Raw genomic sequence first — 15,032 nt, 5'->3', positions numbered from 1 at the left:
AGTCGAACACAAAACAGTGAGCCAGGGGCTTGTCATGGGGAGGTGCATGCAGGGATCCAGGTGTCCACAAAGCTCCCCATTCCTGCAATCGGAGGATCGCTTAAGCCACCTAGCCCCATTGTGTGCAAGGGTTCACACTCCAGCAGTCTCTCTGGGGCAACTCTCCAATCAGCAGCCAAAGATGGCAGACACTCCCGGACCCTCTGAGGAGGTTGGGCTATCGTCTCATCCAAAAGTCGGGTCCCTGGGCTCTAAATGTGTGACCCTCAGACTCCCGACACCTCAAAGCAGGAAAAGCAAGCTGTCCAGACAGGATCAGGAGTGGTGAGACAGGCAGAATCTGGCTGAAAGGGCCGCAGGGACTCAGAACAAGGATCAACTGTGTCCTACTCCTTTCCACACCAGGCCACTCCCCCAATCACTCATTCTAACACACTCATACTCCTTCTCTCCCTCTTACTCACTTTCAATTACTCATACACACACTGAAATTTAAATTGTCACTCACTTTCTTTCTCATTGACACTTTCAAACACACTCACAACACACTTTCAATCATTCCCATTCACTCTCAACCACTCAAGAAGACACTCACAAGCACATATATATATATGCAAAGAGAAATACATGTTTTTGCTTACCTTGCGTACTTAGCTGGCAACATGGAGGTTCCAAGGAAACAGCAACGCATGAATCTAGAGCTGAGCACTGGAACAAGCAAGCATTGATTCCCAACGAGAAGCCAGTTGGAGCAGCAAAGGCAGGATTGAAAAGGGGAAGACCCGTCTCAATCCCTCTCCTGGCTTCTTCGAAGGACTGGAAGCATAGCCCTTTAGGAAGCTAGGAAAGTGCTTGGGATGCTGCTCCTACTGCGCTGTGTGTGCTTTTAATTGGCTTCAGGGGTGCACTGATGTGCATCCTGACAGCCACATTTGAGCAGATGTGCTGTGCTGTGCTGCCTGAGGCATGCACAGTATGTCTGCTAAATCACATGAACTGTGCCTGTATAAGAGGAACATAATTGAACTACCTGCACCAGAAATGTGCAGTCCAGACATCCAACTATACAATATTTTATTCTGAAACAACACCCCACTCTTTAGCTGGATCATGCCTCACCCCCTACTTCCTCCCCTCTTGTCACCAGGAGCCTGGAGACGAGGCAAAGTGTTTATGAAAACATGAAACTTGTGTTTTCATGAACACTGATATATTAAAAATGCACAGGGGCACAGAGGCTGTGCCCAGAAATCCCTGATAAGGAGGTCCTGCAGTAAGTGGTGGAGAAAATATTTATTGGGCATGGGCACTATGCACATAAATTATTTTTTGCTGCCCAATTCGGTCGATGGTCTGTTCCCTAATTTTTCCTCGTTCATAGAGTTGCTGTATTGACATTTAGACCAAGGAGAGTTACTCTCGGTACTGGGGGAGAGGGTACGGGAGGGAGTCATCAGCAGGGAAGTGTTCTCATTTGAAAAAGGCTAAGACGTGACTAAAACACAGTCATGCAACAATATATAAAAATTTGCTCAAGGCAGGGTAAATAGTGACGAAAAACCGAGTATGGCGTTATAATTAATAAGATGTAGCAAATAGGTGGCCAGGTGGGATTGCTACCTTTTTTAACCGGTTGTGCCGTTATCACTCCTTTTAATTCAGACTATAACCTTACATTATTCTTCACACACTTTGATATTTTGTGACAGTAAATAGGACAAAGAACCACCGGCGTTTAAAAGATCCTTCTCATCTCCTGACTTTCCTCAGATCTGCATCACCCCCCAGAGAGGATTTCGCTTCGCCTTCTCCTTCCCTCGGTGCACATGTTCCATCATCATTCCACCTTAAAACGACAACCATTCGCTCTTCACACACTCACTAAAGCACAGCGTAATAAATATACAAAAGTCACGCTATTGGCTTTGTCAGAAAGTGTAATCTGTGCTCCCTCCATATCATAAGGCAATTTTAACACAATAATTGAACAAAAGAAATATAAAGACGCTATAAATGGTTTTATGACCTTGAAGCACTTCATAAGTAAATTGGAAGACGATGAGACAGTAAAGTAAGAACTGACTTTTAAACAAGTGTGTTTTGAACGTCATACACAATTAACCGATACCCAATTGCACTCAATGAGTGCAAACAAAATCAAAAATAATTTCTGATGTCGAGCTAACACAATCCTATCCGAATTCAAAGCAATTATATAGTATATGACTTCTAGCTGTTAGTTACATATGAATTTGTTTTAACTCACATACACATTTAACTGTATACTGGTAATATCTGAATGACATCAACATTACAAATACCATCTCAGTTACAATCACCACACGCTTAAAGTTGGCATGCTTCCTTTTCTAGGTACAACATTCACCTTGCTAATTTGAAATATATATTACGATTTAGTGTTCGAGACATACTGAGAGTTCACTTGATACACGATGATTAAGTAACACAGCACATACTTCAGTCGTATAATTATTAGATCATTGCAGAGCTATGTTTTTCACCTTTTCTATTTGAAAGCATACATGGGCATTCTGAGAAAGCTTAAGTATAGAGGTTATGGTTATTGCCTCCTGTACATATACCATCCAATACACATGGCAGGCATCCAAAATAAGATTAATATTAACTGTGTTCTGAGGTTTTAATTGTCTCCCGTTCCTTTAAACATGTTCTCTGTAAACTGATTGGACACCCATCCACGTGACTGAGTGGCACAGATGCTTTGGATACAAAACAGAGCACAATTCAATACGTGTTTACACATCAAAAATGTTGTCCTTCTATAGTTCATACATTTAAGGATGACCACCTTTATGCTGGTGCACAATAATGCTATGACACCACTATTCAAAGTATTCACCTCATAAGTCTAAGAATTTCCTAACTATGCCATGATTAATTAACTTTAGTCAGGGCCATCAGGATGCCAGGGAAAGGCCCATTACTGCCAAGAATGCCCACAATGGGATGGATGACCAGCAGTATTCTTTATGTGGGAACCTCATTCCAAGGATAGGCGCAATTTCCAAAGATGATCTCCATTTTACCATAGCCACTTTTACATCATGGATAGGCTTCATAATGACAAATCCACCTCAGTATGCAAATGATACGTAACATTTCTCCTGGCTTTGACACGATCATTTCCATTATACTACAATAATCACCGGAATAATGCCAGTGGTGACCTAAATCAACTCATGTGAAAACTGTTAACAGTATTCTAGGAGTAAACAGACATACCATAGGTGGGCAATATAATGTCATATCTCGCAAACGATGTGCCAAGAAGGAATGTTAGAATTCATTGCCATGATGGGGACACCAAATGGCTTGGGTAGCCCGAGATGACAGAGGTCAAATGGCCAATTTGGTTGGAGACTCTAAAGCCTGAGGGACAACACGACAGGAACATTAACACCCACCCCCCTCTGTCTTTCTGCATAAGTAAGTCTTTACACCTTTTCGTGGGGTAAAAAAGTGTTCAGGATAATCTTAGATGAGGAGGGATAATTACATGTGGTAGTAGCAGAGCCAAAAAGAATTGCTTTAGAGTTCGAGAGGTTTGAAATTTGGGCGATTCCAAGGGGTGGAAATGATTTCTTCTGGAAAGACACAAGCCACTCGAAATATTCAGGATACTGATTAGACCGCTGGGTCTGGCAGATTGGAGGGCTCTGTATGCTAGACCGAGTTTAAACTTTATCTGAGCTTTTATGGGTAGTCAAGGTACATCTCTCAGAACTAGAGTAATAGAGGATAGCTTTGAGGAACAACAGGTAATTCACTGGAAAGCCCAAAAGACAATAGCAATCCTGCATCAATTCTCGAAATGATTTGGTCATGTGCAGCGGGCTTCGAAGTTGGAGAGAAGGAATGTCATTCTCTTTAATTGGCAAAGATGGTAATACGTACACTGCACAAGTTTGTCCATGGGCGGTAGCACTGAAAGGGACATGTTGATCCATTATGTCCAACAAGTTATGGCCAAATTATTGTGTCAAAACTGAATAAACAGCTCTTAGATGTATAGACTAGGTGATTGTTAATGGAACGTTCGTCTCCAAATGCCTCTTCTATTTAAGCATTTGTTCTGTTCTCTGAAAAAAAGTTTTTTTGTATAGCTAAATGATGTTCCTATGAAGGATAACAGTATACGCTTAAACAATTCAATGAAGGCTTAGAGTATTTAAGTCATCGTTAAAGGTGTACGAGTACACATAGATGGATAGTGTTTGGTGGCCAAAACAACACAAATTATAAGGGAAACTGTCTTTCATTCATCATGCATCAAAGTCTCAAAGGTATATTTTCAATAAATGTAGATATGAGTTTCTTGGTAAAAACCAATATTGTAGAATGATGCCTCCAATACTTTCCAGGAGGTAACTGTAACAAAATACACTGATTTTGCATAAAGTTGTAGAACTGCTTATTGCTTGTACAGTTTGATGCATTAGGAGGGCCCTTATGAGTGTGATGGATGGAGAGCATCTACCACACACCACTTATCTCTGCTCTGCCACACTTGTGGTCCACTCAGTTCATTTAAAGATGTGAAAGCTGCCTGGTTGATGATGAAACAGTCTTTGCCAGCTCTGCCATTTAAAACTTTTTTACCAGCAGCTCTTCTGACACTGATTATATTTTATGACAGTCCTATGAAGGAAAACAGGAACATTGTCCCAAATACAGGGAAGACCCCTGTGTGCCAGGGAGTGCTTTTATATTTCAGAAACAAATCCTGCTTTAGGGGTTGTTTTCTTAAAAAATATAAAGCAGTAGTGAGCACTCAGCCATAATATAGCAGCTTTGACAACTCACAGAAAGTGCTCTAGCCAAATTGGCAGGAGGATTATAGACTAAAAATGCCCAGCAAAAAGACAGGGAACTCTCAATGTTCATAGTTTGCTGCCACCAAGGTGGTGGAGATGGTGTCTCCACTGCTTGACCTGTTTGTCAGTCAGTCTGCCAAACTGTTGAGTTACGCATGCCATGCTGCACTGGGGGTATTTGATTTAGAAAGTAAAATTTCCACTAAAGCTTGCCACTAATCTCATTTAATTCTTTACATGTCTCCCTAAAACACCCTGATTAGAGCCAGGCATTGGCTTACCATATGGTTGTATCTAAAAAACACACACACATTTTTGGAGGAAACTCTAAATACATACGATAATCCTCTAGTTCATTTCCTCCACCTCTGGCATGGCATTCTGTAGAAAATTCAGCTGGTAGTTTTTACTCCGTATTCAGTGCCATTTCCAGAAATTGGGGGATGATCAGTTGACACCAACACAACAAACATGTGCCCTTTTATTTAATGGGCTCAGATTCACACTGACATACATTTACAATTATAAAAGATCAATAAATTGATTAAAGCCTATCTCGTCCAGAAAGCCTTCAGCATGCTGGATATCCTGTCTGCTGCATTACAAGGGCCAAAGTATATAATGTATTTGTAATAATACAGTGTACTGGTTATCCAGTAGGATTGTGATGAAGTTATGTACTTATTGGGCAAGTCCTTATTCTTTGCTCCTGTCCATTGTTTTTTTCTTTCTTCTCCCTTTCCCTCCTGTTCTCAACAACAAGGTGATTTGAATTGAGCTAGCAGTTTACCAAGCACCCTATAAATTGCAATCTGAGAAGACATGCTGTGATGTCTGTCACTGATGTTGAACTGGTTTGAAGCATGCAACATCTGGTCTAAACATGTTCACGACAGCAGGCCCCTCCTGCCGCATTTCTGGAGATTATTGAAGCAGAAAAAGTTCGATTTACCTAAGCACATTCATAGAAAGAGAATTGTTGAATGACGAAAATGCATTTACTTCCTCACAGACGTGCAATCCTGATATGTTTATTTGTTTACACAGGGTCTGAAGATGAAATTCTTTGACACCATGCAAAGAGGGACGACTGTGTTGGCTCTGTCCGTGGTGCTGATTCTCGCACTGGGATTTCCCCAAACTACTGCCTCATGCCCTCACCCATGTGCCTGTTATGTGCAGACTGAAGTTCACTGCACGTTTCGATCTTTAGCAGCTGTGCCAGCAAGAATTCCTAAACATGTGGAAAGGATCAATCTGGGGTTTGTATCGCATTATAATCCAAAAGTGTATTTATCCCTTCACACAATCACACTTAGCTTATTTTCTACTCTAAACAAATTAATGCACCGTTTTCTGGTTAAGTGAAGTTTTTAGATAATAGAATGTTTCTGCTTCACAATACTCGAGCAAGACACGTGTTTCAGACAGAGACGTACAGAAGGAACTATAGATGTCTAATTGTGGACCTTACATTCAGACTTATGTCTCAGTTAAGTGGACCTATTCGACTCGAGTCAATTGGCTCTAGCAACAAATAGTTGATTGGTCCTCAGCCAGTCTTTCTTTGAATAATCAGTTTAATTTGCAATGTCTTACAAATCTGTTTTTTGTAACTGCGGGCACTGTGGAGCTGCAACCCCTTCCAACGGGCTGTGTTTGGACATAGGGCTTTTAATTTTTAAGTGGGCCAGTTTTAGGTCCGACTTGATAGCGCAACTGTCTTTATGCAATATAACTACAGATTCCATAAAAAATATGCAAATATGCATAGAGTGGGATATGACTCCACAAGAGGAGTATTGCTCTCTTGCATCAATTTGTTGGCTATTAGGTGTTCCTTTCTGTCTTCCAGGAAGTGCTTACATTGGAATGTATGAGGAAGCTATTTTACATCTGAAAGTACACACAGTCATCACACTGTCTGCCATATTCATTTATTTATCTCTAATATGCATTCTATAAAGAAAGCAATGTTTATTTGCTATTTTATTGCCAAGCAATGGCAAAGCCAATAGGACAGACTTTAACTTGACATACAGCTTTTGTGCAGGAATGCATATAAATAGCGTTTGTGATCGCTTTGATTCCACACTTTGTTACATCAAAACCAAACATATTGGCTTTGCCAGTGCTTGTTTTGTACTGTTTGTCTCCCAGCCCCCTACTCTTCTAATGTTAATTCTAACGGAATCACGTTAGTGTGAGGGAATACTTGTATTCCATTGTGCATAGGTATGGTTTCTGTTTCTTATTTGTATTAATTACATGAGAATATACACAACACTGGCCATAACATTACCATGGAAAGTACTAGTGTGTGCCAAGGGCAGCTGACTTATCCAACAGATTTGAATTCACAAAACAATACCTCTACATTGTCAAAGAAGGAGCCCACCTCAAACAGAGCAGTCTGGTTAATTAGCATGTAGACAATGTACCCCAAAATCTTTTGTCATAACCACAATTTCTATGTGAAAACGTGTCAAATATTGCTGAGTACATACATATTGACAAACATTAGAAAGGGCATTCTTTATGGCAAAATATTGACTGACAAGGGCCCACGTACGTGCATTTTTTTATTATATAGTTTATTTACTGCTTTCTTACCTCTGACGGCAGCCCAAAGCGTACACATGGTGTACTAAGTTCCCCATATGTAGTGCATTTCTCTTGCCTTGCACACAAACTGATGCTACCACTCTTGCAATCCTAAATTGGTGCATGCAGCAAAGCAATGCAGAGAAATTAATTCTGGCTCACTTGCAATGCAATCCCTGTTTGCAGCCAAGTTGAGACTAGCATGAGGGGAGCTGCGCAGGGTTGGATTTACATTTTGTGTGCACTTAAATTCAATGTAGGTGTTCTCATCTGCATGCCTATTATTCATTATTCACGTCATGATTACACTAGATCCAATTGTTATTCAATCATATTGAAATGCAATTAAAACAACTGGTCAATGGGGGCGTGGCCTGACCGCCGGGCAAGATGGCCGTCACCTTGTGAGGCTCTGCCCGGCCCAGGGCCGTTTATCCGTTTTATTGACACACCTGACGGTTCCGACGGGTACCGGCTGGGCGCGCATTAATAGTAAGCGCCTCTGGGCCGTTTTCTGAGGCTCAGAACGGCGCGAAGACCAGAGCAGCAGCTGAGCGGAGACGCGGGCGGGCCCACACCGGGTGCGCCCGTGTGTGCGGAACGCAAGAGGAGCGGGCGGACAGAGGTGGAGCCTGTGCCGGCCGCTGAGGGACAGGGCCGGGCGCTGTGCTAGAGAAGCACGAAGCGGACGGGGGGATCCATTGCCCCCGGCCGCTCACGGAGGTGTTTGTCCGCAAGCGAGGTGATGCCTGGGGGCCACTCGGCGACGGGGTCGCGTCGCGGCCCTACGGCCCCACGGAGTGCTTTGCATGGTGGCGCTGGGGCGAGGAGCAACTGACGGTCCTCGTGGTTCTCCTGCTGCCTAGAGGTATTATACGGATGTGGCTGGAGAGGCGAGCTCTTGCGTGGGGCTTTGGAACCTGTGGCTGCTGACAGTTTGGGCACAGTGAGGGAGGGCTCCAGGACCTGGGCGAGCCTCTTGGGCCGTTATTTCGAGGACACAAAGGTACGACCTGATGGAGGGCGGTGAAAACTGAGATTGCAGCCTCCTGCGGAGAAAATCGGGAGGCGAGGATCCGGCCGGGCAGCGTAGGCCAATTGGGCCTGTGAGTGCGGGCTGGCGTTCAGGGGTCCCGCTAGTCGATAACCCCTGTGGCTGTTACGGGGGCCCCCGGTGAGTGTCACGCTGCAGAAGGAGTTTCTTTTGGAACCGGGAATTCCCTTGGTCTGGCTCCACATACCTGAGTCTGGTTGGAGGTGCTGACGCAGTGTGGAACGATGGGTAAGGCTGATCAGCGCCAGGCTAAACTTACCTTTGAAGGTGGGAAAAAAAAGAGCGCTGTTGCTGGCTCCCAGTCCTGCGAGGAGCCGAGCGAAGAGGACAGTTCTGTGGCATCAGTGAAGTCCATGTTCTTAGACCTTAAGACCAGCTTGGCTGGCATCGATGCTAAGCTGGACCATGTTACCGAACAGCTTGATCGAATTAGGGCGCGTGTTGATGATCATGACTCCAGATTTGCTGCTTTGGAGACACGTACATCTGAAATAGAGGATGCACGCCAGGGCGACAGAGATCAGATCGCTCGAATGGATCGAATACTTGAGGTCATACGCAACAAGAACGAAGACTTGGAATCAAGATCTCGACGCAATAACATACGAATCGTGGGACTGCCGGAGGCGACTGACATGGGGCGAATGGAAGACTTTATAGAGCAGATGTTATCTGAGTTGTTTGCTGGCGAGCTCTCTAGGTTGCTGGTGGTAGAGAGAGCTCACAGATCCTTGGGACCCCGTCCTCCTCCTGGGACTCCTCCACGCCCAATTATTGCACGTCTACTGAATTACCGTGACCGTGACACGGTACTCCGATTGGCACGAGAGAGACGCCCGTTACTCTATAAGAACTCCGAAATAAAAATTTTCCCAGACTATACGCTTGGTGTGCAGTCCCAGAGGCGAGCCTTTTTGCCGGTTAAGCGTCTGTTGTCACAAGCGGGAGTAAGCTTTGCTCTGATATACCCTGCTAAGTTAAGGGTGCGTCATGAGGGTAAGATGATCTACTTCACAGACCTGAAACAGGCGACCAAATTTGCCCGGCAGCTACCTAGGAGACGGGAGGCTGTGGAGCGCCGGGGACGTGACGACGACGATGCTGCCTTAAGTGACAATGACTAATATGCTCTGGTTGACTGAGTACTCATTGCTGGAACTGCTTGAGCGCGCTGGCTGCTTTTTGCCTGGCTCCCTGTCAGCTCAGGACTAATGGTTGGCCCACGGGCCCCTCTCTTTCGGTGTTAACTGAGTAGAGAGGTATCTGGCTGGTCATAGCCCCTAGGATGAGTCCTGTCAATTTTTGTTCTTGTTCTTGGGGTGGGTGTTGGGGCCAAGATGGGTGGGATTCTGGTTGGGTCCATTTGGGGGACCTGTGTGGGTGTGGGGTGGTTGATCTCCTGAATGATTGCGGGGTGTTGTTTCCCTTTCTTTGTATGGATGTTTTATTAGCTCCTTTGTTAAATACAAGGCAGGTGGTGGCTGGTCTTCGAATTCGCTTCTGGCTGATTGTCGATGGGACCGAGGGGTGAGGAAGTGTCTGTGATCAAATGTTTGACTTGGAACGTGCGAGGGCTTAATGATGGCAGGAAGGCTCGCCTTGTGGCTGCCTATGTTAAGAGACATGCAATTGATGTGTGTATGCTACAAGAGACGCACTTGGTGAAGTCCACAATATGCAGACTTAAATCTGGGTGGGTGGGTGAGATACATAGCTCCACATACTCGAGCTTTTCCCGTGGAGTTGCTATCCTAATTCGTAAGGGGCTGCAGTGGCACACGAAGGAGGTACTGGTGGACCCAAATGGCAGATACGTTATGATGAGTGGTGTGCTTCTAGACAAAGCGTGCCGCCTGGTTGCTGTATACGGGCCGAATGTTGATGATCCAGATTTCTTTTTGGAGCTGTGGCGCTTAATAGAGTCGCTGGGTCCTGGCGCGGTGATATGGGGGGGCGATTTTAATGTCGTCCTAGATGCCAGGTTGGATAGAGAGAGCCTAGCCAGGATGCAGCATGTTGCAGCTGCTAAAGCGCTTGAGATGGTGATGCGCGATGGTGCGTTGGTTGACCTGTGGAGGCGACGACATGGGGAGGCGAGAGAGGGTACATGCTTAAACTACGTGCATGGTAGCTGGTCCCGTATTGACCGCTGGCTGGGCTCCGGGGATACTTTGGTTTGGACTAGAGCAATTGACCACCTCCCCCGCACGCTGTCAGATCACTCACCGGTATGTTTGGAATTGGAGATACCGACTGAACTTGGTAGATCGGCTATGTGGCGTCTGCCTAGGGGGGCGCTCCGGGATTCGGCCTTCCGCGAGGAGGTGCGAGAGGCGATCAGATTGTACTTTGTAGAGAATCAGGGAACGGTGAGGTCCCCAGGAACTATTTGGGAGGCATTCAAAGTCGTTATCAGAGGGGTATGTCTCTCGAAACAACATGGCATAGTAAAAACGTTGAGGCGCGAGATGGCTGAAATTGAGGCTCGGATCGCTGAGTTGGAAAGACGATTGGAATCCCACTGGTCCAACGAAACTCTCGCTGAGATTCGTCGAGAAATATCGCAGTATGAGGAGGCCTCTCTCAGAGAAATTTGTTTCCTCTGGAGGGAGGCTCGAGCTCGCCAATATGGGGAAGGTGAAAGGGCGGGTCGCACGTTGGCAGCACTACTTCGCAAGCCTTGGGCCGGTGACTATGTCTCCGAGATTGTGGATAGTGAGGGGAGGAGTGTGTCAGGATCAGGTGGAGTCATGCAGGTATTCACTGAATTCTATACAAGACTTTACGAAGCTCCGGCGGACGCTAGCGGGACTGATGCACTGGGGCCCTTTGAGGACATCGCGTTAATATGGTTTGATGAAGTGCACCGGAAATATCTGGATGAGCCATTCTCAGTAGAGGAGGTGGCTGCGGCTATCCGTAGCATGCCCGGGGAGAAATCTCCTGGGGTGGACGGCTTAACCTCTACGTTTTATAAAGAATATGTGGATATTTTAGCTCCCCGACTATTGGAGGTATATGCAGAAGCCTTAGAGACTGGGTCCCTTCCGACCTCGCTCAGGGAGGCTCTGATTGTGACGATCCTGAAGCCAGGCAAGGATCCGACTCAATGCGACTCATACCGACCGCTGTCTATGATAAACATTGATAATAAAATTCTTGCAAAAATGATTGCAGCAAGATTGCAGCCCCTCCTCCCTAGCTTGGTACTTCCGGACCAGTCGGGTTTTGTCCCGGGAAGGTCTACGGGCCATAATTTACGCACTTTCTTTGCGGTGACGAGTACACTGGTAGAGGATGATAATGTAGCAGCTGTTTTTCTGGACGCTGCTAAAGCGTTTGATTCCTTGGCATGGGACTATATGTTTGCCTTGCTGGGACGCGTGGGACTTAGCGCGCGCTTCCTTCGTTGGATTAAATTGTTGTATACGTTGGCCACGGCTAGATTGCGCCTTAATGGGAATGTGTCTTCCCCTTTCCCTGTAGCGCGCGGCACGCGTCAGGGTTGCCCGTTGTCCCCTCTCCTTTTTGCTGCGGCGATGGAGCCTCTGGCGGCTCGGCTCCGCCAGAAATATAACGATATGGGCCTACAGTTTCGGCAGCGGCCAATTTTGATATCTCTATATGCTGATGATATTGCATTATATGTACGGAACCCTGACCAAAATCTGGACACACTGTTAGATGAGATTGTGCGTTTTGGTACCTTCTCTGGTATCACTATTAATTGGTCTAAGTCCGTGGTGTTGCCTTTGACCCCCAGAGTGCCGCGTTATGAGTCCCGATACCCCCTGGTGTGGGCAGAGGGCCCGGTGCGCTATTTAGGTATACAGCTTAGCTGTGACGTGAAGGAGTTGTGGCGTGCTAACTATGGCGCTGCTCTGGCGTGGTTGGAGGGGAAGGTAGAGATCTGGCGTACCCTCCCGCTGTCACTGATCGGCAGGATTGCTGTTGCAAAGATGGTGGTTCTGCCGAAGTTTTTGTACTTGTTTGTGAATCTTCCGCTCCCGCTTCCGAGAGATTACCTGAGGCGCCTACGCTCTGCTCTGATCTGTCTGGTATGGGCGGGCCGCGCGCGCATTTCCTGGGAGAGGCTGACGTTGCCGTTTGAGCTGGGTGGGCTTGCTGCGCCGGACATGGAACTGTACTATCTATGCGCTCAGGCACATTTTGCGTATTACTGGTTAAATCCTATCCGTTATCTGCCACACCTGGTGCCTGAGAGTGACTCTGTGTGGCCAGACGACCTGGCAAGGGCATTTGGTGGGCGTATTCCATCCCGGGTGCGGGGGATCGACCCGGTTTCCTGCACACTGCGGGCGTGGGGCTTACTGCTGCGGCGGTCTGGGGCTGCGATTCCATTCGCCCCCTCCTTGCCGGTCATGGCGATAGCTGATGGACAATTGCACCGCGACGATGGAGTACGGGGTTTCTTCGAGATGCTGGCCTGACTGAGATGAGAGATTGGATGGTGGATGGTCGCTTACTTGGCGTGTCCGAGATACTGGCTGACCGCGAATGTACGGTGCTTCAGCGTATGTATGTGATACGTGTCCGCTCTTTCCTGCGGAGCCGTCTGTGGAACTCAGCTGAGGCCCCAGTGGAGTCCCGTGCACTGGAGGTCCTTTGCTGTGCGCAATCTTCCAGCGGGCTGGTCACCAGACTCTATAACTGCATGCAGGAGCGGGGGAGTAACTTTCGGGAGCCGTCTAGATTAGCGTGGGAGGCAGATTTGGGTGAGCCCATTTCGGAAGCTTTGTGGCGTGGCTGCTGTGCTCATATGAGAGCGCTGACGCCCAATTATAGACTCAGATTGTTGCATTTTAAGTTTTTGCACAGAATATATTATACTCCAGTGTGGCTCCATTCTCGGGGGCTACGTGAAGATGCGTGCTGCATGCGCTGCCGGGCCCCAGAAGCTGGTTTTTTACATTTGGCATGGGAGTGTGCAGATATTAATGCTTTCTGGGTGGCTGTGTTTGATGCAATCTCTGAAATGGTCGATACAGAAATTCCTGCCACTCCTAGAACCGCACAGCTTGGGTGCGTGGAGGATATCCGGGCAACAAATAGACGCTTGGTGGGACTGCTGTTGTTGTTGGCCAAGCGTAGAGTGGCCATATGTTGGGGCGGAAAGAGAGTACCACGTCGTTCAGAATGGTTGCGAGATGCTGCCTTTTGTCATGATCAGCTCGTGGTCTTCTGGAATTTGATGCCTGAAGGGTCCAGACCCAGGAATATCTGGGCCCCGTTAGATAATTACCTGGCGGCTCAGGACGAGTGAACGAAATACTCAAAGAAGCCCGGTCTGAACTATTGCCCCCCCCCCCTTGGTACGCTGGCATTTATGCCTGAAAGGTGAATGTTTGCTGTTGACTGCCTGTTCCAACCGCCTGCCTTTCCTTCCCTTTTTTTTATTTTTTTATTTTTTCTTTTTCTGTGTGTTTGTTGATATCCCTCCACTGGCTGCATATTGTTATTATTGCAACATGGTTAATATAATTGCCCCGTGATAATCTGATATGGATGCAGCATCCAATGGTGGAAAGGAACTTAGAAGAACAAATGGTCTGCAAGGATTATTGTGTAATTATTTGATTTCCCTATACTAAACGTATGTAGAGATTAACTGTGGACAGCTGTTATATGTTGAATTGTGCTGCTTTGGGGGGATAGATGTTGCATTGTTGTAAGTTGATAAAATTGATAAATAAATTAAAAAAAAAAAAAAAAAAAAACTGGTCAATGTTTCCAACTGACTGCAGCCCCTGTCTAGGGAAATCATGTCCTGGATGCTGTCTGTATATTAATATTATGCTAAGTCTCTTTCTTGGAAAAGAACATAAATTAATGAATGTAAACAATGAATATAAGTAACAAATTGGGTGAGCAGCGGATACTCCAGATGTCAACTTTGTGGCAGTTGATTTAAAATTTCCCTATTTGACAATGGTGGTATGATCTGTCGTGAAGTCGTGATAAAAGAGTCACAGGTGCTCTCCAGCATCTTCTGTGACACAGGTCCTCTGGTGAAAGTTGATGGCATGGTTCCAATCATGAAACCCATGTCCTACAATATATCAGTTGACTGGGGTTCATCCCCTGGAACGTAGGTGCTCAATGTTGCAGGATACCCACATATTTTAAGTACTCCAAGGCTAAGGAAGGAGATTCCAGCAGTCTACCGTAGACCAGTTCTTCCCAAACACCTAGTACATGTCATATCAACTCTGAGACCTTTTTAGCCTTACAGAAGACATTCACAGACATCGTAAATTGTCCTCAGCAGATTTAGATCTCACTCCGTTCATACATCTCATAACATTATACTTAGGGACTTTTGCCTGCTTTTCCTTGGTCACAACCTTGGAACAAGTCATTTACATCGATATAATCTAAGTCATCATTTTTTTTTACAACTTTCCTGGTATTTCCTTCATTGTATTACTATGTCGTCTTCTTTCTGTCCTTAAAAAAGGAGCTAAGCTTGGGGTTCAACGTAAAGTCATAGTACAGAC

General features: G+C 46.0%; 1 protein-coding gene across 1 annotated transcript in view; it reads left to right on the top strand.

The window, feature by feature from the left end:
- MXRA5 (matrix remodeling associated 5) overlaps positions 1 to 15,032 on the top strand; it is a 282,386-nt gene that overhangs the window by 46,407 nt on the left and 220,947 nt on the right. The window contains exon 2 of the mRNA XM_069204616.1: positions 5,904 to 6,118. Within this exon, the coding sequence (XP_069060717.1) occupies positions 5,904 to 6,118 (215 nt within the window). The remainder of the gene's footprint in view (positions 1 to 5,903; positions 6,119 to 15,032) is intronic.

Source organism: Pleurodeles waltl, chromosome 8, assembly GCF_031143425.1.
Source record: "Pleurodeles waltl isolate 20211129_DDA chromosome 8, aPleWal1.hap1.20221129, whole genome shotgun sequence".
Lineage (NCBI taxonomy): Eukaryota > Metazoa > Chordata > Amphibia > Caudata > Salamandridae > Pleurodeles > Pleurodeles waltl.
This window is presented reverse-complemented; position numbering and strand designations above follow the sequence as displayed.